Here is a 27,771-nt window from a genome sequence, read left to right on the forward strand (position 1 = left end):
AAACCATGAATAATTGCCCTGGGTAAGAACAATATTTTTTAAGCCTATTAAGGCAAGTATAATGGTCCCCATTCCACCATGCTCCCTGACAGATCCCGAGATGAAAAAGCACTGAATCCTATGATGTCAGTTTTATTTCCTCCTATACATAGATGCCTATGATAATTTATCATTCAGACATAGTAAGCAGTTAACACAAATAAAAGAGCAATTATAACACAATAAAATATTAGTTATTTAAAACTTATAAGTTTTTTATTTCTGTTGTTATCATTTGATATGTTTAGACTATAGTCATGTCCTAATAACTACTGACTGTAAGCTAGCTCTGGGTTCCAGCCAGGGTAGCCCACAGGCCTGAGCTATATGAATAACATAGGCAGCACTTCTGATGGGACCACAGCATTCAATAAAAAAAAAGCCAAAGCAGCAAAATCAATCCCCACTAGGAAGGACATCAGAGCTGCCATGGAAATCACTGAAGAAATGTGGCTAAAAACCAAGGACACTAGACTTCCTAGGTTTATCTGTTTCTTATTCTAAAATGCTGCATGCTCAAACATTCATGCTAGGTGATGAGAGTCTGTCAGACAAAAACCAAGGCACAGAGTTTTATTCACATTACAATCTACAAGAGGTGAATCCAGATCTAGAAATTAGATTAGGGTTGAAAGAAGAGACCAAAAAATAGTTCATATGTACAATGTAGTTTTTAAGTTTCTGGATTGCTGAAAATAGTATAAATTGTCGGGCAGTGGTAGTGCGCACCTGTAATCCCAGCACTCTGGAAGGCAGAGGCAGGCAGATTTCTGAGTTCAAGGCCAGCCTGGTCTACAGAGTGAGCTCCAGGACAACCAAAGCTACACAGAGGACACTGTCTCGAAAAAACTAAAAACCAAAAACAAAAAATAATAGTATAAATTTAGATTGTAGTAATGGCTGCACAGTTCGATAAATATAAAACACTGAACTACAAATGCATGAGTTTCAGAATACAGGAAATACATATCAGGACAGTCTCCTCAATCACACTAGTCATATGTGGCAAGGGGCTACCTCCATGGACAGGCCAGATGCACAGAAGACTTACATTACAGAAGTCCTGTTAGAGAGAACCACTCCAGAGTGCTGAGAATCAAGTCAGAACAAGCAGGAGGGAAACCTAGCCACTCTACCCATGAAACGACATCTTGGAACTAATGGGGATGAGGCACAACAAAGACACCAGAGACCAAGACACATCAAAAACTGCTGTGAGACGCCATTTCCTCCTGCACTCAGGTAACAGTGAAAAGAGGACATGGAAAAGGAAACGAGAAGGAAGTAAACAGAAATTTCCAGTCATTCTCAGTCTTCCTGAGAAAGAGATCACAGCTTGGAGATCACAGCACTTGGAGAGATGGCAGCACTCCTTGATCAGGGCCTCAGCCCAGAAGTTCATTTCCAAGGTAATACTGCTCCTCAGTAGACATAATCTATAATTTGCATTAAAACCAGTAAAGAACTTAACTGACAAGGTAGAGAAACAGAATCAGATGCTTCCAGTAACTGTGTGAAAACCATATCAACACATTTTAAGCGAACTTCACTACGTATTATTAAGTGAGAAAATGTCTGCAACAATCAACCCTTCACTTACTGGTGAAAGCCTCTGAAAGACTGAGTCATGGAGCTATCACTTTGCGGTGTCCACTGCTGCTTTATACTGCCCTCAAGTGGCAATATTGCATAATGCAGCCTAACAAACTTTTCACACTAACAATTTTAAAGCTATCCAAGGCATATTACAGATAAGTCATAATACTTTAACAAAAGTCATAGTATGCAATGGGTTGGAGCAATGCCTAAACATTCAATTCCAGCTCAGGTGCCTCTAGAAACAATTTTCTCAATACTCAATGTACTGCATTAGTTCTGACCCTCATTAACTATATGATGTTCAGCAAGATTAGGTGCTTTCTTGCCCAGCCTCAACGCTTTTGCATAAGCTGTAAGTAACATTATAACCTACACTAAAAAACATATAAAGCTATATAAGACAATGCAATATAAAATTATTAACATGGTAGTTATACAGTAAGTGCTCAATAAATACTAGCTAAGATTTGCCCTTTAAAATACGATCAAAGAAAAGGCTGTCAATATTCTCAAATTGAGGTCTGCTTTTGAAATCAGTACCTAACTAAAAAAGAAAAGAACTCAGGAAAAAGAGTCTACCCATGACTGAGGGAAATTAAAGATAAGGTATGAAATCTTAAAATTACTAATTAGTGTGTGCATATAAACCATTTACACAAAGCCAATACCAGCTCAACCAATTCTGCCTAATACAATGAATAAAAAAATTCAAACTGAGAATCTTACACACTCAGCTTACCTCTCCTTTTATAGGGTTTAATGTATTACAAACACTCAAATAAGTTTATAAAACAAATTATTCTAAAAATACCTATCAACATTTCTGAACTTCACAGTAATAGGAACTCCACAAGAAATAAAAATGTCAGTGAAGGGTGGTAAATAACTCAGGAGTTAAGAGTCCTGGCTATTCTTTCAGAATACTGGGGAATTCCAAACACCAACATGGCAGCTAACAAGGGTCTGTCAATCCAGTCCCAGGGAGTCCAAGTCACTCTTCTGGCCTCCACTTTGTAGATAGGGTATATAGGCATATATGCAAACAAAACTGCTACACACATAATAAAATTTTTATTACAGAGAAATAAAGATGTCAATTTACATATTTGTTTAACAACTAAACCTTCAAGGGGTGGTGGCACTCACCTTTAATCCCAGCACTCAAGGCAGAGGCTGGTGGATCTTAAGTGCAGGACCAGCCTGTTACAAACTGAGTTCTAGGACAGCCAGGACTACACAGAGAAGCACTGCCATGAAAAAAATAAAAAACGAACAAGCAAACAAACAGAAACCAACTAAACCATCTCCCTGTTCACTGTTTTCTCTCCTTACTCTGGGCCCAGTGTGTTCATCTAACTCTATACCTTGTTCTGATTACACTTCAAACTCCCTTCTCTGGTTTCACACAATATTCATCACATCTTTCAATTTATGCCCCAAAGGGAAGCTTGTCTGCTAGCTTTCAATGTAGATTCTGAGACTATTTCCATTCTTAGACAAACATGCTAGAATATTCCATTCAGATAACTGTAAGTTACAATAATCAATACAGCTGTTATATGGTTTAGACAAAGCTTCTTTTACATCTACCTTTGTCAACCTTCTAACCTCCCCTAGGTATTTCCATCACATATAGCTGTATCTACCTCCTGTTTCTCTCCTTTGTCCTAAAGGTTTTGTTATGGTCAGTCTCTAAGCTACTCAAATACAGCAAAGTTAAACCATTCCCAAATAAGAAAGATGATGTTAGCTACGATGGAAGCTATGGTACATAATTAGTATTAACACTTAACCACTTACAAGTGGGAAGAAACTGGTTGAAGAAGGGGTGAGGAGGTACATGCTGGGCCACCACAGTCTACAAAGGCTTGAGCACAACAGTGGTTTGTCATCAGTCAGCTGATGTATCGTTTATACCCAGGTCAGACAGATACCAGACAAACTACTGAATTGTAACACAAATGACAAGATTAATCTCTTGTGCAGTATACTACAATTCTAACTCTTGTATTGATTTGGATATCTAAAGTAGGATGTCCTGCAAAGAGAGCAATAAGGAAGGACAGGATTTGTATCTCCCAGAAAAAAAGGCAATAGAATTAACTTCACTGTAGGAGGTGACACATCAGATCCAAGGATTTACATTTGGAGAACTAGTAAAAAGTCTTCACATTTTTAAATGCCTGTGAGTCAAAACAATTTATTTTCAAGGTGTTAAGAAACCAGTCAATTCGCATTCTTCTGCATGCTGATCTCCAGTTGAACTAGCACCATTTGTTGAAAAGGCTATCTTTTTTCCATTGGATGTTTTCAGCCTCTTTGTCGAGGATCAAGTGGCCATAGGTGTGTGGGTTCATTTCTGGATCTTCAATCCTGTTCCATTGATCCTCCTGCCTGTCACTGTACCAATACCATGCAGTTTTTAACACTATTGCTCTGTAGTATTGCTTGAGGTCAGGGATACTGATTCCCCCAGATTTTCTTTTGTTGCTGAGAATAGTTTTAGCTATCCTGGGTTTTTTGTTGTTCCAGATGAATTTGATAATTGCTCTTTCTAACTCTGTGAAGAATTGAGTTGGGATTTTGATGGGTATTGCATTGAATCTGTATATTGCTTTTGGCAAAATGGCCATTTTAACTATATTGATTCTACCGATCCATGAGCATGGGATTGTCTCCTTGTACTAAGCTCAAATCCAAATGGATCAAGGACCTCCACATAAAGCCAGACACTCTGAAGCTAATAGAAAAGAAACTGGGGAAGACCCTTGAGGACATCGGTACAGGGAGAAAGTTTCTGAACAGAACACCAATAGCGTATGCTCTAAGAGCAAGAATTGACAAATGGGACCTCATAAAATTACAAAGTTTCTGTAAGGCAAAGGACACCATCAAGAGGACAAATTGGCACCAACAAATTGGGAAAAGATCTTCACCAATCCTACATCAGATAGAGGGCTAATATCCAATATATATAAAGAACTCAAGAAGTTAGACTCCAGAAAACCGAACAACCCTATTAAAAAATGGGGTACAGAGTTAAACAAAGAATTCTCACCTGAAGAACTTCGGATGGCGGAGAAGCATCTTAAAAAATGCTCAACTTCATTAGCCATTAGGGAAATGCAAATCAAAACAACCCTGAGATTTCATCTTACACCAGTCAGAATGGCTAAGATTAAAAATTCAGGAGACAGCAGGTGTTGGAGAGGGTGTGGAGAAAGAGGAACACTCCTCCACTGCTGGTGGAGTTGCAAATTGGTACAACCACTCTGGAAATCAGTCTGACGGTTCCTCCGAAAACTGGGCACCTCACTTCCAGAAGATCCTGCTATACCACTCCTGGGCATATACCCAGAGGATTCCCCACCATGTAATAAGGATACATGCTCTACTACGTTCATAGCAGCCCTATTTATAATTGCCAGAGGCTGGAAAGAACCCAGGTATCCCTCAACAGAAGAGTGGATGCAAAAAATGTGGTATATCTACACAATGGAGTGCTATTCAGCCATTAGAAACAATGAATTCATGAAATTCTTAGGCAAATGGATGGAGCTAGAGAACATCATACTAAGTGAGGTAACCCAGACTCAAAAGGTGAATCATGGTATGCACTCACTAATAAGTGGATATTAACCTAGAAAACTGGAATACCCAAAACATAATCCACATATCAAATGAGGTACACGAAGAAAGGAGGAGTGGCCCGTGGTTCTGGAAAGACTCAGTGAAGCAGTATTCGGCAAAACCAGAACGGGGAAGTGGGAAGGGGTGGGTGGGAGGACAGGGAAGAGAAGGGGGCTTACGGGACTTTCGGGGAGTGGGGGGCTAGAAAAGGGGAAATCATTTGAAATGTAAATAAATTATATCGAATTAAAAAAAATTAAAAAAAAAAAAAGAAACCAGTCAATTGGAAGGCACATACTTACATCACTTGAAGAGATTGTTCCTGTTTCAACAGCAACACTGCTACCACGAAGTTTCTATTACAAAATAAATGACTTATTACTTAGTTTTGTTTTTTATTTTATCCTAACCTAGCTTATAAAATGAGTTGGATCAATTTTATTATTTTCCCTAATCCTACTTTAAAAGACCATGAAGATGATATAAGTTATTATCCTCCACCAGATAATAAACAGACTACTACAAGCTGAACAGCAGTCTAATAAACACAAGAGAAGTTTCAAAGATGAAGCTTGTAAAAGTTCTGCTTCAGTATTTACTAAAGAATTGTGTGTTCAATCAGACAACTGCCTACCCTACTACTCTCAACATTTTTGATAAAACTTTTTTAAATAGATGCTTAATAATAGGAAGATAAAGCAATGCTATGAATTAATCTCAGTATTCACTATCACAATTGTTATAAAGAAATTACCAAACAGAATGGCATGTAACAAGTCAAGAGAAAACTAATAATGAATCTTGGGGGAGCTGCTTTTTCTTTATCCATACCTATTAAGTATAAGGTGAAAAAAAAATTGCTGTCGTTAAAAAAAAAAAATTCAATTGCAAGCAACTAACTTGGGCATTTATTTTCACTAGAATCATGAAATTATGAATCTTTTTATGAAAGAATAAATACTTCTGGCGAGGAAAAAGACTTTTTACATACTTTAAAAACATTTGAGTAAGATAGCAAATAAAATTTCAAATAATCCTACCTTTCTTTAACCAACACATTTATAAATTATTCCTGATAAAAGGCTATGGAAGAATTTTCTGCCAGTAGCAAGAAAGCCAGTATGATCAGAACCAAGCAGAGGCAGTGCCCAGACTCTGAGAAGCAAAGCCAGGCTGAGCTTGGGACCTTCAGTAGGTGCCCTATAGCAGAAGGACTCGCAGAGGATAGGCATCAAGCCACGTCAGAAAGCCAAAAGATGATGGCAGAGACAGAGCACTGGAAAGATACAGAAAGATCTTAAAGAGCATCCACTCAACACAAAGAAGCCCAACTCTGAGGAAAACTTTTCTGGCCTCTGAAATACTTCATCCACTAGTGAGGAGAGACTTCCCCATGTTGCAAGACACATTTACAACTGTGCAAGCATTAAATGAGTGTTAATCATTTCAGGAGTGTCAATTCATCTCTGGGATGCAATAGAAATGGTCCTACTCTGAACAAATGTCAAAGGTAAACTGCCCATGAAGTATACAGTAGTATGTAGTTCTTGCATACCATGTTTCACTTTGTAAAGTCAGGTACATCTGAATCTTACAAGAAAGCTAGCATTAAAGCAGAATGAGATCATTTAAAAGGACACTTAATTTTTAAACCTTTTTTTTATAAAGGGAGAGAGGAAGTGTTTCCTGTCTTCCAAATGTAGTATTCTGATTCCAAATGATCTACATTTAGAAACTTAAATTTTCATCTTCATGCGTCCAATTTCATGTTTTAAATACATTTGAAGTATCTTACAAACTCAGTAAAACCTACAGCTTGATGATGTTGTAAAGAATTTCATTCAAAACATTATCTAACTACAAATTAATTTCTCCAATGTAGTAAGAGAAAAACATTTAAGCAGAACATCAGGTGTCTCTCACTCCTTAAGTTAAAACTTACCAGGTAACATTTATTTTTAACTTAAAGTTGACAATACAGTAACTGTCAATATTATTTTCCCTGGGTTAGCTCCTCCACATGACCCACCCTTACACCGAGTTCTGGCTTTTGTTCTCCAGAACACTCTTCCCCAGGCCAACCTTATTTCTTTCCTTTTACGAGCATCAGTCCTACCGACCATCTAATAGTCACTGGAAGCCTAAAAGAAACATTTCAAAAAGCCATCAGAAATATCCTATGTTTGTCCCATTCTAAAGACACACAAAGATAGCCAACATTTTCCCAGTTATTATATCAGCAAGCTCTCTTCTCCTTGGAGACATGGAGCTTGAAAAACCTGAAGGCAACCCAGATGATCAGTAAGCAGGATGTCCCAATCGTACCTAAGTATTGAATCCCAAAACTTCATGATATTGTGGGAATGAACCACTGTGTAAGACATAATTGTACAACAATTGGATCTGGCAGCCCCAGACTTCCCAAAGAGTATCTGGAAGACTGGTACAAACTCTTACCCTAGGTAAGGACAAGCAGACTGACTAATGGTCTATAATGTGTAACCTGCAGTTTAAAACCCCTTGGCAGTGTGCAAGACCAGTTTGTTTTTTGTGTAACCACTTAAACAAGATATTCTAGTTATGCAATCAATAGGGTATAAAAGACCCCTAGAAAATCTCTAGAGTTCTCTCCCCCAACTAAGATTTCTCATATAAATGCTGGCGGTTCAAACACCTAGGCCAAGGCTCCACCTGGAGGTCTCTGACCCCAGAGCCTGTCCACATGTGGTCTACTGATGAACCATTTGTTTTCCTACCTGGAAACTCTCTGTGAGCACTCACTAAATTGCTTCCTTTAGGTTCTGACAGTTCTATAAACTGTGTAATCCTGTTAGCTGCCTAGAAGGTCCATAAGTCCCTGAGCAAGGAGAGAAAACCACAAGCGGCAGAGAAAACAGAAGGTTTGAGTTGTAGCCAGTAAAAGAACAAACAGTTAAGATGGCCTTCACATCAGCAGTAGCTGGGCTTATCTAACAAAGTCAAAGCACAATTACTTTAATAATGCATCTTTTGTAATTTAGCACATTTACCATAAACAACATATAAAAACATAGATTCTAATACCACATTTCTTTTGGATAATAAAGGAAATTTCTGTTACCTGTGAACTCAGCTGAGTTTTTATCCAATTGAAATAGTAATTTAAGTCACTGCCTTCCATCAGTTCTTTCCCCCAAGCTGCTAACTTGGCAATAATTCTTGCTGCCTAAAAATAAATAAGAAATTCATCTGAATGCCAATCACATCTTATACCTCACATACTATACCTTAAAAGACAGCTCTTGTAAATCACTTTGTTAAATGGTTTTCAAAACACTCAATTCCTGGAGGTTAGGGGGTTGGGAGGATGGGATGGATATATGATTTGTTTCTTAAAACTATTTTAAAACATATCTGTGCTCTAAGAAATTACATACCATTCCCTAGATTATCTTGCATTTCAAAATAAGATTTAGAGTCATAGTGGTGACATACATCTATAATCCCAGTACTTCAGGACTGGGGAATCATGAGACCAGAATGGGCTACATGGTGAGAAACTATCATAAAAAGGAAAAAAAAATAAGATTGAGAATTAATCTTAATATCAATATAAATTACCCAAAACATAGCTAAAGGCTGGCAAGACATCTCAGAAGGCAATGGTGCTTACTTACAAGCCATAAAATCTGAATTCCATCCCAGGACTCCTGGGGCACAAGAGGAAACAACTGCCAGAAGTTATCCTCTACCCTTCCTTTGCACTAGGGCACACAGGCCATGAAATAAGTAAGTAAAGTAGTAGTCAAGTGATTTAAAAGGATTCCTATTTGGAAATACATTCCTAGCTGAAAATACATTAGCAGCATATGCAGAAGCAAAAGGAAATGACTAGGAATGACAGTGACATCTATACTCTGGCATAAGCTACAGGCAATCACAGTAACAAATACTCCAACAACAAGCTGACTGCACCTCCATTTGAAAACTTAACCAAGAGCAATTTCAATTAAGAAGATTATTTAGGGACCCACAGGATATAGTTCAGAGGAAAAAGTATTTGCCTAGCATTCAGGAAGCCCTGGGTCTGGCATCATAAAATGGGTATGGAAGCAGACTTGGGGTCTGGAGAGATGGGAGCAGGAGGATTAGTCGTTCAAGATCATTTGCAGCTATTTAGATAGTTGGAGACAGCCTGGGTTATCTGTAGTCTGGAAACTAGCTCAGTGGAAGTGTACTTGCAAACATGTACAGGCTCCAGCAACACAACATCAAAAGCTGACTAGCTATGTCTTCACTTTTAGTAATGATGCTCTAATAGAGCTACATCAAGTTATGAATGTATGAACATGTTTAAACTACACCAGACAATGGAAACAAACCTCTACAACTTGAAGGGGAAAAAGAAAATATATTATTGGTTTTTAAGACATTACTCCTAAAAATGTAGCTTTCTTATGACTCTTTTGTTTGTTTTGAGGTTTTTATTGTTTATCTTTTTTTTGGAAAATAAGAGTAGACAAACATATAAATCTAGGTGCATACACAAGAACACACATGTGGGTAGGCAAGGAACACATTTGCACAGAGAGGTTTCACTGACAGTGGTCCTGAACTTAGAATGGAAGATATTTACTAAGGCTCCTGAATCCCACTCTACAGTGGACACACGAGGCTTGCTTGGGTCCAGACCAATTCTCTCCGCCTTTTTTCTTATGTTTTCCCTGACACTCTTCGGTGTTGAAGTTCTAACTATAGTTCTTTTTTTTTTAATGGATATTACTTTTTTATTTGATAATAGAATATTTTTTTATTTGATATATTCTTTTTTTTTTAATTCGATATATTCTTTATTTACATTTCAAATGATTTCCCCTTTTTTGGCTCCCCACTCCCCGAAAGTCACATAAGCCCTCTTCCCTTCCCCTGTTCCCCCATCTACCCCTTCCTACTTCCCTGTTCTGGAATTCCCCTATACTGCTGCACTGAGTCTATCCAGAACCAGGGGCCTCAGTTCTTCTTGGACATCATTTAATATGTGGATTATGTCCTGGGTATTCAAAGTTTCTAGGCTAATATCCACTTATCAGTGAGTACATACCATGACTGATCTTTTGAGACTGGGTTAACTCACTTAGTATGATGTTCTCCAGCTCCATCCATTTGTCTAAGAATTTCATGAATTCATTGTTTCTAATGGCTGAATAGTACTCCATTGTGTAAATATACCACATTTTTTGCATCCATGCCTCCATTGAGGGACACCTGGGTTCTTTCCAGCTTCTGGATACAACAAGTATGGCTGCTATGAACATAGTGGAGCATGTGTCCTTACTGCATGCTGGGGAATCCTCTGGGTATATGCCCAGGAGTGGTATAGCAGGGTCCTCTGGAAGTGTCATGCCCAGTTTTCTGAGGAACCGCCAGACTGATTTCCAAAGTGGTTGTACCATCTTGCAATCCCACCAGCAGTGGAGGAGTGTTCCTCTTTTTCCACATCCTCGCCAGCACCTGCTGTCTCCTGAGTTTTTGACCTTAGCCATTTTGACTGGTATGAGGTGAAATCTCAGGGTTGTTTTGATTAGCATTTCCCTGATGATTAATGATGTTGAACATTTAAGTTTAAAGCAAGAGGTTCAAGATATTAAGAATAACAAATTAAAGTAAAACACTAGTTATTTCAAAATATTTAATTTCTACATAATAAAATGTGATTCTTACTGTAGGCAATCTTGAGCTATCTGCACATGTAAACTCACTATGTACCATGACATAATGAATGCATTCATCTCGTAAACTTTATAACTGAATCAGACCAACACACGCTCGATCAGACCCTCTTTACTCATTAAGAAAATGCTCACTCCTCTGGGAACAGGTAAGTTATCAAGTCACAACCAACCTAGGTTTATTTCTTATGTTTGCCTGTTTAAAAAAAGAAACTACCTTCTTATATGGTATATGCATAGTTTGACTATGACATGTCATAGGAGCCTCCTATGTTGAGCACCTGGTCCCCGGCTATATGTACTGTTTTTGGAAGTTCTAAAACCTTTAGGAAAGGGAGTCTCACTGAAGGAAATAAGTCACTGAGGGTAGGGCTTCAAGTTTTATAACCTGGTCCTAATACCGCTTCCTAGTTCCACAGAGCCATTTACCTTGACCACTATGATGGGTTATAATTCCTTAAAATACTGAGATGAAATAAACCTCTTCTTCCTGATTCTGCTTCTTTTCAGTCATTTTGCCACAGTAAAAGAATAAACTATAAAAGGAAAAGAATGTGATCAATTCAGACTTTACCATATGAACAGTAAAGGGGTCCTGGCGGTTCAGCATTGGCAGAAAGTATGGCCAGGCAGTGCTCTTGCTTCGTTTCGCATAGTCAAAGAAAATGCTGACACGCTGGTGATTTTCCTAAAAGAAAACCAAGCACATAATGATTACGTACTGCTTTTTACCTGCTACTGTATATTCCATTAATATGTAGGAAATACATACATAAAGCTATGTATGGATTTTTCTACTGTACAGAAATAATTTGTCTGTCATTACTAGATAACAGAGGCAAGAACTTGAAAAAACTGGTCACATATCTAGAGTCAAGAGACAAGAGAATAAATTAAAGTGTGCGTGTTAGTGTTGAACTCACTTTGTTCACTCAAAAAGGTCAGGTTCCCTACCTAGGTATGATACCAACCCCAGTGGGCAGGTCTTCCTGGCTCAACTTACATAACCTAGGTAATCCCCCACAAACATGTGCATATGCAAAAATGATCTAGATAATCCCTCATTGAGAATACCTTCCCAGGTGATTATAGAATGTATCAAGTTGACGATTAAAACTAACCTAAATAAATAAATAATAAAAAATTTTTAAAAAACAACCATCACAATAACATCAAGACGGTATACTGTATATATATCAAACTTCATACATAAACAACTACAGAACACTAACAAAGAAAACATTAATAAATTTCATAAAGGAATGTATTTTTAAAATATGAAAATTAACTGGCGAGATGGCTCAGTGGGTAAGAGCATGTGCCAGATGGTGGATATGACTGTGCCATAGACAGGGGCTCAATTCCCAGCACTAGCTTGGAAGTTCATAACTCCAGTCCCAGAAAATGCAATACTCTCTTCTGGCCTCCACTGGTACCAGGCACCACACAGTACACAGACATACATGCAAGCAAAATAAAACAAATAAATATTTTATGTATATATGTGTGTGTATTATGTGTGTGTGTGTGTGTGTATACACACACACATATATATATGAATGATAATTACATATGATAATTACATATATTGCTGAGGTTTGCTCCCCCATTTTGTTCCACGCCCGCCAGCTATTTCATAGTGTTGCTATAACATGCCTGCCGGTCACTGACACAGAACAATAAGTGGACAGAGGAAGATCGATCGTGCCAATCACAGGGATAAAGAGAGGGGAGTCGGAAGGGGGAAAGGATAAAGTGAAGAGGAAGGGAAGAAGAACGGAGTGGAAAGGGGGAAGGACAGAGACAGACAGGCTAATGTTAGGCTGGCTAAGATAGCACACACTTTTCATCACAGCATTCAGCAGATCCGGGCAGGACCATCTAGAATTTGAAGCTACCCTGGGCTACAAAGCAAGATCCTGCCTCAATTAAAATAAAAAGTAACCAACTAGACTAAGATCCAGGTATGTCTGACTCAGTCCTGTGATCTTATACTTGGAATGCTGAGCAGAGGGCTGCCATGGATTCACAGATACATAGTGAAATCTCAGACCAGATACAAAAGAGCCCTGCCTCAAAAAGCCAAGGAATAATAACAAAAGTAGACACAAAATAACTTTTACCATGCAAAAAACGTAAGCATAGACAAAATTAAAATACAAACAGGAAAAAACTATACTATATATATAAAAGTATACTTCTCAAGGGTTCATAATGAACTCTGCAAATTTACTGAAAAAGTAAACAACTTAGACCTAAAGAGATGGCTGCTAATAATCTACAGAACAAGTCCACTTGTACTGATTCAAACACCCTGTTCTGGCCTCTGCAGTCATATAAGTGATGCACCAACAAACATACAAGCAAAACACCCATATATATAAAATAAAAATAAAATAGTACCTCAACCAGATACAAATATAAAATAGACAAAGTCAAATAATTCAAAAATGGTATTTAAAAAGTTCCCTCTAAAAATTTCAGAAAATAAGAGGCAGGCAGATTTCTGAGTTTGAGGCCAACCTGGTCTACAGAGTGAGTTCCAGGACAGGCAGGGCTACACAGAGAAACCCTGTCTCAAAAAAAAAAAATTTTTTTTTCAGAAAATATTCAACTTCATGTATTATTTCAAGTAAGGAAAAATGAAAGCATCTGGCAATGCCCTCTGCCAGCAAGGCTGTAGAGAAACACTATTCTCATATACTGCTGGTGAAAATTAAAAAGTAGAACACTGGGCCATCTCTTAATACAGATAGAAATGCAGTTATCCTTCACCCAGCAGTGAAACTTCTCAAAATTGTACCTATAAACAAGAATTTGAACAAATACTTGTACAGGGTTACTCTTTGCCTCATTACACCTGAAAATGAAGCCTTTTTGAACTGTTGTTACTATAAAATATAAAACAGCAAAGTCCCCAAAGGAATATACTTACCTGCAGCATATCATCAACCATCGTTAGTATATACTGCACTGTCTGTTCTTTGGAGATGTGTGTCATCAGATTTATAAATGTTTTAGCACACTGTAAAACATCAAATTAATGTTATTATTCTCTTTTGTTTAAATTTTGAAACAGTGTCTCACTATGTAGCCCTGCAGTCCTAGTCCTCACTATGCAGAACAGGCTAGTCACAAGCTCACAGATTCCCTTGCCTTTGCCTCCCAAGTACCGAAATTAAAAGCATCACTACACCAACACATTATTTTCACTTTTTTTACAATTTTAATGGCACTATAAAATATTATTTGTTTCCTAGAACAAGACATAAATGCTATTAGATAGCCAATTATAGAAAATGTGTACTTTTTACACACATTACGATAATACCTGAGGACTTCACCATGACTTGATTTTTGACTGTTTATAATGATAAGCTTTAATAGTTGCTGTTTGTAAGGATACCCACCTAGCCATTATGACTCTTGATTACTCAGGACAGCACTCCAGCATAACATCTCATAGATATTAAAGTCTAAAACTGATTCTAAAATATACTCACTCATTATTTTTGAGACTAACTTGAAAGCAGAACACTCAATAGTGCTGGAGATTGCAATCAGAAAGCCATGGTCTACTATACCCTACAGCATTATCAACAATATGGGTCTCTCTGGAACACAACGAAAAATTAAACCAAAATCAGGATATCTAACTATTTTCCTAAGACCATTATAATAGTCTGAACTGTACTTGGACTCTCACCCAAGCATAGCTCTGCTTCAGAAAATGTGATACACAGTACAATAGCATCTTATTTGGACACTAGGTTCTAAATTCAGCATGTAAGTCAAATAAAGCACAATTAAAACTGTTTCATATAAGTCTTTTAAATCATCCCAAAAAGTATGACTTTGCATAAGTAACACAATTCAATAACAAGTTTGGAGACACAGTTTGAAAAATCTTTGCTTACTCTAAGGCAGTACAGATTGACAAGATTCTGTTCAGTACCCTCTCATTCAGTAAATCCTCCATATAGGAAGCAACAAGAAAATGATACCTTATCAAAGTCATACTCTTCCAGAACTTACTGTATCTACTGTGTGTGTGTGTGTGTGTGTGTGTGTGGTATGTTTGCGATATACACATGCATATATATGTACATACATATACACATATATACATCTATACTATCTGTCCACGGAATGAATGAATGAATATATATATATGTGTATATATATCATCCACATACTATATGGGACAGAATTTTTAAATTACGTAGCATGAAGTAGAAATTAATTACGTAGCATGAAGTGGAAATTTCTGGTTTCTTTGGAAACTCGGTTGTGTCATGTGATTTTTTTTTTTTTTCTGGAAACTATCTTGTGAGAGGTCTCGTGATGTTTTTCCTAGAAGCTGTCTTTTAAGAGGATATTTTGCTGAAGCAGACACATGAGAGGGCATATCATACTTTGCTGGATCAGGTGCTTAGAAAGAACATAAATATAGCCCCACAGACAGTGAGAGGACGCGCTTGCACTGCTACACTTTGCAACACTTCACTGGTCTTCACTAGCTTCACTGGTTTTCGTTAGTTGTGCAACACTCTGCTGGTCTTCACTGGTCTTCATTATAGAGAGAAATTTACCAAAGAATATCTCATAGTGTTCTAACTGATTCTTGCTACTTCCACTGTCTCAATTCAGTGGAACTTTGCAGTTTCTGCTAGATAAAGCTGCTGCTACTGATATGTGTTTGGTGTTTGCTATTGGACTGGACTGTCACTATTGATTTGTGTTTGGGGTTTGCTATTAGACTGGACTGCTGGTATCCTGACAACAAAGAGTGGAATCGCCCTAAAAGAACTACTTCTAAACAGGTCCATAACCCCCTTTTCCTATAAGCCTTCTTTTGCCCCTACCTCTGGTTGGTGAGCTAGAAGGGAGGTTGAAGTGTTCTAGAACCCTAAATAAAAGTAGGTTTAGAAAAATCTAAGCATACAATAGCATTTCTAAAATAACCTTAATAATATTGTCAGTTAAAAGTAAAAATACGTAGATAATTTAGTCAAACACTAAACTGTAATCTCTTAACAAAAAATAAATTCCACATATAATCCTAAACATAATTTTTTAATATACTGCCTGACATTTTGTTTGATTAACAGCAGGTGTTAATTTCATGGCATTAACATAAAATGCCCACCACACCAAATACTGGAACCCAAAAGACCTAGTGTACTCCTTTAATGAGGCTCTTCATATACTAAGGCCCACTCTTCTAGTGATTCACACAGTGATTCACACAGTGATTCACGTAGTGCTGGCAGGCATGAAACCTTGGGAGTCAATCAAGAGGGAATCTTTATAATGTATATCAAAAGCCTTATAAATGTTTAAATTATATGGTCAACAATCATGTTTATAGAACTTAAAATCAGGCAATTAATATTGTTCACCTCAAAACTCCTTGTTACAGGAAAAAATAGAAATTATATGATTCATCCACTTAATAGATAACTCCAGATTTTTGTTTGTTTTGAGTCAGAACTTCTTCCAAGGAGAAAACAGAGCTTCTCCTCAGAACTTTTCATTTCAAACCTTTAAATAAATTTACAATCTTCAGCAGAGCTATGTAGCTCCAGCTGTCCTGGAACTCACTATGTAGATAAGGCTGGCCTCACACTCAGAGATCTGCCTAAATGTGCCACCTGATTCCTGACAATTAAGGAAGTGCCACTGTGCCCAGCTCAGAATTACTTTTAAAAGCCATTATTTACATTAGCAAAAGTGTAGGCTGAAAGAAATGTCTGGAGACTGAAGTGAAAGCACTAAGTGATAATACAAGTCTCTTGAACAGAAGAACTATCAGGTTGAATAATGCTTTTGTTCTTATAGTTGTTTAGTAATATAAATTACAAAAGCATATTAACTACATAAGTATTTTAAATTATCATACATGAAAAGTTCTAAGACAATTTAAAAAGAAACAATGAATAGAAACTCATCTTTGATATAAATATGGCAAATTATCAATGGATGTATCTAGACAGAGACGGTTGAGGGGACCATGAGTACAGCTCAGAGGCAGAACAAGAGCTTAGCATACATGGCACCCTAGGCTCAATGCCAGCACCCCACCTCTTTAAGAAAAAAAAAATTGTTTTTAAGGTGTGTATATATGTAAGTATAAGTGTGAGGGGGTGAGAGGGAAAGAAAGTTAGGGAAGAAGAGGGGGCAACACCAAAATATTTTAGATTAAAATACAGGGGACTTAAAAATACTCAGAATAGTTATCAATACTTAATGAGTAGGTCCCACATAATCAAAGTAATGGGGTGCCCCCCTTTCAGCTACAAATTCAAATATTTTACTTGTATTAGGCATTTCAAATATTACTGATAATGTAATGTAAAAAAGAATTTACCTAGCAAGTTGAAAACTGCATATATTTTAAAAAGTGACTTCCACTCCACAAACTTGGAAGGTATTCATCTGGGCTTAGTTGTACAAGCACATAATCACAACCACACAAGAAACTAAGCCAGAAGGATTGTAGGTTCAAGAGGAGCCTGGACTACAGAGTGACTTCAAGGTTAGCCTCAGCAACTTAGTAAAATCTTATCTCCAAAAAGAAAATAAAATTTTGAAATAAAAGAAGGAAGGGGCTAAAAGAGACTGGAAAGAGGGCTCAGAAGTTAAGAGCATTTGTTGCTCTTGAAGAAGACCAAGTTCCATTCCCTGGACCCACACAGCAGCTCAACTGTAACTTAGGGGATCCAGCATCCACATCTGGGCTCCATGGGAACGCATATATGTACTGCATTGTACTTACATGCAGGCATAACACTCATACGCATAAAATAAATAAATAAATCTTTTTTTTTAAGATTTAAAAAGAGGCCTAGAATATAGTGTGATTATAGAAAACTTGCATGGGCATGTTTAATCCTCAGTACTGCAAAAAGTAAAGAAAAAAGAAGGAATTCAAAACTGTAATGAAGAAATTGCTATAATAGCATAGCACCGCAGTTCCAGGTATTCTGGAAGGCCAAACTGGAGGCCAGCCAAGCACAATTTAACAGAATCTTGCCTCCTAATAATAAAGGCTGGGATATAGCTCACTGGTAGAGCATTTGCCTAAGCAAGCAAAAAACCAATGGGTTTTATCCCTACCATGGCAAAAAGTAATTAGCACTAATGTTAATAACATGCATTCAGTATACTACTACATAGTCATTAAACGTTTTCTAGCATTTTAATTTCTATGTTGCAGTGTGAGACTGGAAGTTGAATCCATGGTCTTTCCTATACATGCTAACTAGGTACTCTAACACGTGAGCTACACCAGGCCTTTCCAGACTTTATAATGATAGGGAAATAAGTGTTCATTATAAAATAAAAGTAAGGATCACCTGGCTGCCTTCAGTTTGAAGCATCTCTTGCTTCTCCTCAGAACTTCTTTTCATTTCAAACCTTTGAATAAATTCACAATCTTCAGCAGAAATCATCTGGCCCCTAGAAAGTAAGAATGAATTATTCTGTTCAGTTAAGTCCTGAGCAGTCAGGCAACTGTTTTGTACTAAGTTCCTGTATTGGTCCCCACAGAACTAAATAGTCTAACATAACCAGAAAAGATAGCAGACTAATTTCCCAAACCATGTAGTGTCAATGGGCACAGTAAGGAGCATCCTGTGCTTAAAGCCTAACCAAAAAACAACCCCTGACTAACCTAACCATAACCAATTCTACTATTCTGGCTCTCCATCCCACCTCAGGACAGTAACTTAGACATAAGGAATGAATTTTCTGATCCTAACGCTCTCCTTACCCCTTGAACTAGCCTCCTGTGGTCAGTCCATCAGAAAACACTCCATTTGATGGAACAGTGCTCCCTGACTGTAGAAACACAAAGGAAACTAGTAAACATCTTCTAACGCATTGAAATTTGTCTTTTGATAGTTATAAGGGGGCAAGTGCTGACTAAGAGCCTTGTCATTATCCAAAAGTTTAGCTCTACCACTTAGTGACTGACTCCATGTAGTCTGGATTAATTTACCTAAGCAAATGAACAAGAACCACATGACTTTTAAAGGTCTTGTATAAAGAACAGAACTACATAATCAAGACACAATATAGCATCTGGCCCACTGCAAGGATTCAATAAAATGTCACCCCTTTTACTCAAAGTCTCACCCTTAATTTCTCCCTATCCCAAGGCCAACATATTTGCTTGACTTTCAAACTCATTACACCCAAAGCCACTTTGTAGTCAAGTTCTACAGTCATTTCCTGACTTTTTTCTCCTCCAGTTAAGAATACAGTCATCTTCCTTCTCTTTGAAAAATACCCTCTCCTTAGCCAGGCACAATGGCTCCTGCCTTTAATCCCACCCAGCACTGGAAGGCAGAGGCAGAGACAGCCTGGTCTATATAATATGTTTCAGGACAACCAGAGCTGCATAGTGAGACCCTGTCTTTTTTTTTTTTTTAAGGGAAAAAAAAAAGAAAAGGGAAGAAAAATAACCTCTCCATTCTGAACTCTGTCCTCTCCAAAATCATCCTAGATCCCATTTTCCTCCCACTAGAGCTCCTTTACCATTAGCTTTTTGTTCTTCACAGTTTGTATCCAAATGTTAACCCTTAAAACTTCACTTTTCTTCCTTTCTAGAGATTCAAGAGAATCCAATCTTCCTCTCTCCATCAAATCATCTCCAGCCATCTCTTATTTCCAAGGAAAAATCAGCAGCATCACCACTGAACCTGTCATCTCCAATTCCAAGACAGCTTAACCCTTCTAGCTGCTCTAGTCATCAGGCACTCGGGTATGTCATAATAACCACCACCACCACCCCAAATACTAAGGTCTAAATCCAGGCCCTCCTTGATAAGACATGACAGCAGAACAACCCTGCAAGTCACCATATGACTCACTTCAAGACACATACTTCCCCTAAAGAAACTGAACCACAATAAGCTGCTTGAAGCCCTCAGTCACTACACGCTCAAGCCTGAGGTAGCCAAGGCTCCCAGCACTGCAGTCCCCATTCCTTCTGCTAAGATTACTACTGTGAGGCTCTTCATGTGGTCTGTGAAGACTTCCACTATAACTCCTACAAGGATATTTATTCCTTCCTTATCACGTATCTCCTTTTGCTTTATTTCTATGTATCTGTGCATATGTCAGATTTCTTCATTTAATACTCAGCATAGTTTTATTTAATTTGTAAGGGTCTCTTAGTGTATTGTGATTCTTCTATCTCAACATATGCTTTTGCTGAATTCCTGTTTGACAAACACAAACCCATCCCCACTTGTATTTTGATACTGCCTAGTTAAGTAAAAGTTTAATCAAATACAAATACATTTTATTAAATAGATAAACATTCTTTTTTTGTTAAAGATTTATTTGTTTTATGTAAGCACATTGTCACTGTCTTCAGGCACACCAAAAGAGGGCATCAGATCCCAAACAGATGGTTATGACCCACTATGTGGTTGCTGGGAATTGAACTCAAGACCTCTGGAAAAGCAGTCAGTGTTCTTAACCACTCAGCTGTTTCTCCAGCCCACAAATACATTGTGATTTTTATAGCATATTAACTTATGAGGGCAAAAGCATATTGGACTTTGGCATAAGACAACTCCCCTACAGGTTTTATATTTTCCATAGGTGTCGTGGTACAAGATCCACTGATGATGTATGTCTTATGTAGCATGTAATTGTGCTTTCAGGGTATTTCATACCCACTAGTGTCCCCATATCAGAAGGCTCAAGAACAAACATTTGGCTATATTTGAGGAACATTTGCACATAAACATACAGAGCAGAGGGGGCTTACAAATGGAATCAATAACTCAGACAACAAAATAAAGGTCAAAACTAGTAAAAAAGAAAGTAAGATGTATTTAGGACCAAAGCCTAGGGACTGGAAAAGTACACAACTGAAAATCATTCCAAAAGCAAGGCAGAAGTTCTGCTGCCCTGCTAGTGTTTTATGATCAACACTCTTCTGTTTACATCACAAACAGTCAGGCTCTACAAGCATGTAACTCCTTGTCCTCTAATCTAAAAGCTTTCCAGACTAAAGAAATCAGGAGTTCACAGGATTTAAATAATTACACATTGACTAATGGGGAAAATTGTGTATGCAGTCCTTTAGTGGCTGGCCCTACAATATACCAGGTCCTTTAAAACGGGGATTTGGATGTCATCCTAGACATCTTTTACCCATACATGTCAGATTGAGCACTGTCATTCTCAAATCTGTGCAGCTCTAACAACCTTAATGGTATCACTACAACTTCTCCCTATGACTCAGCTAGTTCCCAAAAACCTACCTCTTACACTGAACGCAAACAATCCATCAAGCAGTGGGTGGGTCATCTACTCCCAGGTAAGCAGCCTTAGCAGTGACTTTTAGGAGACTTGGCATTTAGGTTCTTGTAGAGGTACAGTACATCCCACATTGACACTCATTGTACAAGCATTCTACAGCTAGGCTCCTCAAAGCTACCCCATGAAGAAAGACTGTTTTGAAAAGGCAACTCTAGGATATGAACTGCCAGCTATAACTATCACTTTTACATGTTGTGCATGTTGACCTTCTTAGACTTCAATTACATTGTGGGTTTCATAATCTTGAAAAGCACCAAGTGAGAGGAACATTCCCCAACTCCTCCCAAGGGTACCCAAGTACCCAGAATATCACCACCATCTCCTGCCTTGCTGTGAGCTTCAGCTCTCACCACTACTACCTCCAAACTATAAATAACTTCCAGCGCGTGACGGGCTCTGTTGCATTTGGACAGATCCTCTTTTCTGCCACATGGTTAAATAGCACTCATCCTTGAAAACTCAACTGAAGGATCACTGCATCAGGTAACTTGTGATGGTGGATCACCCTTTTTGTACACTCATAAGCCTATTTCCCTATCCTCACAGATAACATGAAGTAAATGTCTGTTTTGATGCTCTGAGTTCCTTTTGAAATGTTACTCTATATAACCTTTGTGTAAGTAAAAAAATAAGCAACAGATTTCTTAATTGATTTTTCAATGTGCATATTCAAATCTGACCCTCAGTAACTGTTATAAATATGCCAAAATAAACTCCTATGAAATAAAATGATGAAATATTATGAAGAATAAATGAGGGCTGACAAAATGGCTGGGGGCATGGAGGAGGGAGTAACACACCTGCCACTCAAGCCTGGCAACCTCAGTTTGATCCCCAGTACCAGAGAACCAGTTCTCCCACAGGTTATCCTCTGATGTGCAAAGGCATGGCATGCAAAACACACAAGGTGTGTTTCAATCATCTATAACTCCAGGTCCAGGTTATGAGACCCTCTTCTAAGCTCTGAGGGGACTAGCATGCATGTGGCACACATACATACATGCAGTCAAATACAGGCATACACACATAATAAAATAAAATAACTACCGTGAACTGTTCTATTACCAAGCTGTTCCTACCATACCAGACAGACAAAGGCGGCTAGCTATGGGGAGGAGGAAATGTTAAAATTAATTTATTAGTATTTTTCCAGTATTTCTCTCATAGAAGCATGACCATGAAAAAGCCTGATACAAAAGCACATGACATCCATGACTCACAACAAACCAGTACGCACTGAAGATAAGACTGCCAGTTCACTTTGTTGGCACGGACTTCAGCAGCCTTGGCTGCAATGATGTTAGTTGGGACAGCAGCATCCACGGCACCTCGAATGTCCATCTTGGTCATCTAAGCCTTATGATTTTGAATGTTTATCCACAGACCTTCAAGATAAAAAAAAGATATAGCAGGCATTTTTTTGAACTCCTAGTATTAATACAACCATATCAATTTCACTTAGCTTGAATATTAAATATCCTAGGTCTGAAAAGCATTAACATATGTCATATTTTGTCTACCACCCCATAAAAGGGCTTTCTATTGGCTTGTTCTTTTCCAGGGAAGAGTTTTTAATTATTAGCCTCAATATATATTGAAACTTTTAAAGTGACCACTTAAGAGACTGACTGCAAAATCAGGACTAAACAGATTAAACAGAACCCTTTGACCACCTTAGTGCATACTCAGTGCTTAGAATATGCTCAAAATTAACCCAGAAGTTCACTACTTTAAATCTATTCAATCACGTTCCAATCTCTTCTACAAAAAAAAAAAAAAATACAAAAAAGGGGCCAATTTATGGTATTTATTGGCATCTATTATGCTTCGATTTGCAAAGACACCATATTAATTCCTCTCTTTAAATTACTGACTCAAAATAACATATACCAAGAGGTGTGGTATACCAGTGCCTTCTTTTCAAACAGAAATTGACAAGCATTTTCAAAATCAATATTGAAAGAAATGTCTGAAACAACTTAGTTCCAGCCAACAATGCTGGAGGTGGGGGGAGGGTCTATTCTGACAAAAAAAAAAAGTACAATAATGAGCTACCAAAAAAAAAAAAGAAAGAAAAATCCCCAGTCCTCTACTTAATAGATAAGTTACACCTCATTTTACTACGATGCAAAAACCTAACTTTCCATTCCCAAAACTTACGGTCTTGCCTACGAGCAAAAGGAGGTTAAAGAAAAAAATCATACCCAAATTCTATCCGCGTTCCTAATGTGCTTAGTCAGTGTGGAACTCAAATCTCTCTTTGCGGGGACTTGCTGCCTAAACAAGCAAGGTCGGCGCAGACGGCGGGTCCCAGGTAGAACCGGCTCCATCCGGGAAAGGCTGGAACCCAAGGGCACAGCGCAGCCTTCCCGGGGAGGCCCCGGATGGACGCCCGCGGCTCTACCGCCCTACCGAAGCCGGGGCCCGGCCTGTCACCCCCGCGCGCCCCCCGCCTCCCTCTCGGAGGAAGGCCTGCGGCTCCGCAGACCCCGGCGCGGCCAGCCGTGAAACCGGTCGGCTCTCGGGAGCCGGGGAGGGAGGGGCCCCATGCGGCCTCACCTGGATGGCCTCGGGGATGGCGGGCCGCACGGCGGGCAGGCGGGCAGGCGAGCAGGCGCCGGTCGAGCTCCGAGGCTTCAGTGGCCACGGGAGACGCAGAGCAAAACGAAGGCGACTCCGTGGGAGACGTTAAGAGCCTCACACAGAGGAAGCCGGAACAGCTGCAAAGTGACAGCAGCGTCTGGCACGTGAGCAGCGGCACGTGACCGCAGCGGAGGGCGGAAGCCGAGAGGGCCCAAAACTGCTCGACCGACCGCGCACTAGGCAGCCGTGCCCAGGCCACTTACTTGGGTACTTTAAGCTGGCAGAGCTCGCCATCCTGCAGGCCACCCGTACCAAAAAACCAAATCTTCTGACACCAGTCTTTGGAGAAGCTTGACTGATGACCTTTAGGTGGTTTTGGTTTGCTTGAATTATACATCTCAACGGGCCAGGCATTTATACTCAGATTTTAAGCATAAAACTCAGGCTGAGAAATGAGTCATAGACCCACGGTTGCAAGCTTAACCAGTAAAATAAGTCTCAGAAAAACGTTATCCGTTGTTTACCTAATTTCATTTTCTCTCGGCTTATATGTTTATCTCATAACCTATTTTAAACCCGAAGGCCTGAGCTGTCCTTTATCTTCTGATTACACCAAAATCTATATAATAGTGTCTGGAGGCGTATAAAAAAAGCACACAAAGGATTATATTAAAAAATAACCAGTATATTGTTACTTTTAAAAGATTTTTTGAGGTCACGTTTCAAAAACCATCATGATCTATAAAAGAAAAAAGCGTAGAAGATGATGTTGATTTTCTATCACTACTGCAACAAAATATCACAATTATAGTAGTTTAAATAAGCATTAATTCATTGTCTTACGGTGTGTGGGTCAGAAGTCCAGTAAAATAGGTCTCTCCCATCTGAACAGCTTTAGGCTGGAATGACTTTCTGCTAGAGGCTCAGAAGAATCTGTTCTCCTACCCTCTGTGTCCTAAGACACCGTGGTCACGTCGGCCGTCTCTGACCACACCTCAAAGAGGTCTCACCTGGATAACCCAAGCTACTCTTCTGATCCTTAACCTACTCGTTTCTTCAGCCTTTGGTTGCACTTTGCCAAGCAAGTTGATAATTTCACCGGTGGTTTGGTTAGGATATGGGCCCATTATTCTGTCAGAAATTAGGTAGAAGGATACACCCTAATTTCATGTAAGTTGCTGTATAAAGATACAAAAGGGCAAGTTGCTAATACAAAAGGGCCTATATCTTATACCTTCCATAATATGCCTTGTTTTTCTGAAGGAAAACTTTTTTAGTCAGATTGGGGATTGGAGATAGGGCATCCTTGAGTGAGGCAAGCACTCCACAAACTGCTATATCCCAAACTCGAAGAGGAACCATGTTACCTTGTTAAAACTGAGTAGTTCAGCTCCACAGAAACGCTCTCCTGGTAAACAATGTCATTGGCACCAACCCCAACTGTTGAGTTCACTTGTCAGACCCACAAGACGGAAGGTGGCAACGGGCTCTCTGAAAGTTGTCTACTGGCCATGAACATGCCCACAGTCATACACAGTAAGTTCATAAATAAAATTTTAATGTAAGTTTTTAACTGAGGGGTGTAGCCTGGTGTGGTAGTGCATGCCTGTAACCATGGAACTGGGGCAGAAAGAGGGAATCTGGCTGATGGAGGCAGTGTGAGCATCACTCCATGAGCCATGAGACAAACACGTGTTTGTCTCAAAGAAACTAATACCAAGTAATTATAAAATAATCCTTGGGGACTGGAGAGATGGCTCAGCGGTTAAGAGCACTGACTGCTCTTTCAGAGATCCTGAGTTCAATTCTCAACAGCCACATGGTGGTTTACAAGCATCTATAATGGGTCTGGTGCCCTCTTCTGGTGTGTCTGAAGAGAGCAATGGTGATGTACTCATGCATAAAATAAATAAATAAATCTTTTAAAAAATAAAAAAAAAGATAATCCTCATGCTGCATACTTGAAGTTTTTCTTTCAAAATGACTGATACTATGAATTAAGTCCCTTTGGGGAGGGGGTTGTCCAGAGATTGAAACAATGCCAAACATACATTCTCCCATTGAGCTATACCCCAACCCAAAGGAACTACAAAAACTGTACCCTAAATTGAAGATTTGTTTACTAAGAAAACACTAGAACTGACCCAATAACCATGTAGTAAAATAACTCATTTATAACAAATGTACAGGTTTCAAGGCTGTTTGCACTGACTGTCTTACAAATGTAGTGCGTGTTTTATAGGTTCCAGAAGAGGCTCTTAAGGTTGAAACCGGGTCTATGAGGGTTACTAGAGCATGACAGAGGGAGACTGATTTTTGGCTCCCAAAAACAACTGATGATAACTGGAAGGATGTCAGTAGCACCCCATGTACAAGATGACTCCTGGCTTCAAATGTCAGCAATAAGCCTGGGGGAAAAGCAACTCGGTAACTCTTGATCAACCATTACAAATAGAGGAAAGTAAGTTCTAGGCTGTGCAGGGGACCTGGCCTTGCTGTTACTAGAGGGCATGAAGTTGTGGCTATTGTACCCCTATTATTTGATGACTCCATGTAGAAACTTCTCTGTTTCATGAAGTCCCATTAATCAATTGTTGATCTTAGTGCCTGTGCTATTAATGTTCTGTTTGGGAAATTTCTCCTGTGCCAATGTGTTCCAGGCTAATCCCCACTTTCTCCTCTATTGGATTTCATGTATCTGGCCTTATGTTGAGGTTTTTGATCCATTTGGAGTTGAGTTTTATGTAGAGTAATAAGTATAGTTCTATTTGCATTCAAATAGCACCATTTGTTGAAGATACTGTATTTTTTCCAGTGTATATTTCTGGCTTATCAAAAAAAAATCACATGTCCAAGGATATTTGGGTTTAATATATGGGTCTTCAATTCAATTTCATGGTCAAAGTGTCCACTTTGATGGTAATACCATTCTCTTTTTATTACGATAGCTCTGTAGTACAGATTAGAGATGGTGATACGTCCAGCAGCTCTTTTATTATTCAGGATTTTTGTAGCTATACTGATTGTGTGTGTGTGTGTGTGTGTGTGTGTGTGTGAGTGTGTTTCCATATGAAGCTAAAATTGTCCTTTCGATTTCTGTGAGGAAATGTATAGGATTTTGATGGAGATTGCATTTGATCTGTAGACTGCTTTAACTAGAATAGTCATGTTCACTATATATATATTTTATAATAGCAAAGCAAAACATAGGAAACAAACTACAATAGTAACCTTGAGTTGTCATGGCAAAATATAGTAAACTAGGCAAACTAATCAACAAGCAAAAATGAGTTTCTAAAGCTAGCCTAGAGTGCATACCTGCAATCCCAGTACTGGGGGGGGGGGGGTACTGAGGGAGGAGGATTTCCAATCTCAGACTATCCTAATCTACACAGTGAGATCCTGACTTATGTTTTGCTTTGTTTTGTTTTTGGTTTTGTTTATGATTTAAAGGGAGAGGTGGAAATGTGTTAATTTCTTAAAGATCTAGAAACCAGAGTCCGAAATTAAATTGAATTCCTGAGTTCTGACTTCTCTCTGTGCCCTGCAGGGTGAAGAGAAGGCAGCTCCCTCTTGTCTTTTATGATGAGAGTTAGTTATTGTATGGGATCAAGCCTTAGCCTCTTTAACATCCTTTAAACTTAATTACATTCATAAAGGCCCAAATGTACTCACATTAGGGGTTGGGATTTCAACACATAGACTAAGGAAGGAAGAAAACAATACAATATCATGTATCAACAGCCAACAGTAGGTGCTCAAAGCAAATTTAGATACCACTGAAGTTGGACATAGAAGCCAGGTATGCTGTATTAAATGAGTGAACCAGGCACAGTCACTAAGTCTATAATCACATAGCTTTTTGTTTAGA

At 38.7% G+C, this 27,771-nt stretch overlaps 1 protein-coding gene across 2 annotated transcripts in view; it reads right to left on the reverse strand.

Moving 5' to 3' along the window:
• Atp6v1h (ATPase H+ transporting V1 subunit H) overlaps positions 1-24,069 on the reverse strand; it is a 71,372-nt gene extending 47,303 nt beyond the window's left edge. Inside the window, exons 1-7 of one of the 2 annotated variants that reach the window (XM_052175996.1) lie at positions 23,877-24,069; positions 22,555-22,702; positions 18,335-18,437; positions 13,912-14,001; positions 11,551-11,664; positions 8,369-8,473; positions 5,571-5,624 (exon numbers count right to left, since the gene is read on the reverse strand). In XM_052175996.1, the coding sequence (XP_052031956.1) occupies positions 5,571-5,624; positions 8,369-8,473; positions 11,551-11,664; positions 13,912-14,001; positions 18,335-18,437; positions 22,555-22,667 (579 nt within the window). In that variant the 5' untranslated portion in view covers positions 22,668-22,702; positions 23,877-24,069. Of the gene's footprint in view, positions 1-5,570; positions 5,625-8,368; positions 8,474-11,550; positions 11,665-13,911; positions 14,002-18,334; positions 18,438-22,554; positions 22,703-23,521; positions 23,736-23,876 lie in introns of those variants that run through there. The other variant, XM_052175997.1, reaches the window with a different exon arrangement.
• Positions 24,070-27,771: the final 3,702 nt, after the last annotated feature.

Source organism: Apodemus sylvaticus, chromosome 3, assembly GCF_947179515.1.
Source record: "Apodemus sylvaticus chromosome 3, mApoSyl1.1, whole genome shotgun sequence".
NCBI lineage: Eukaryota > Metazoa > Chordata > Mammalia > Rodentia > Muridae > Apodemus > Apodemus sylvaticus.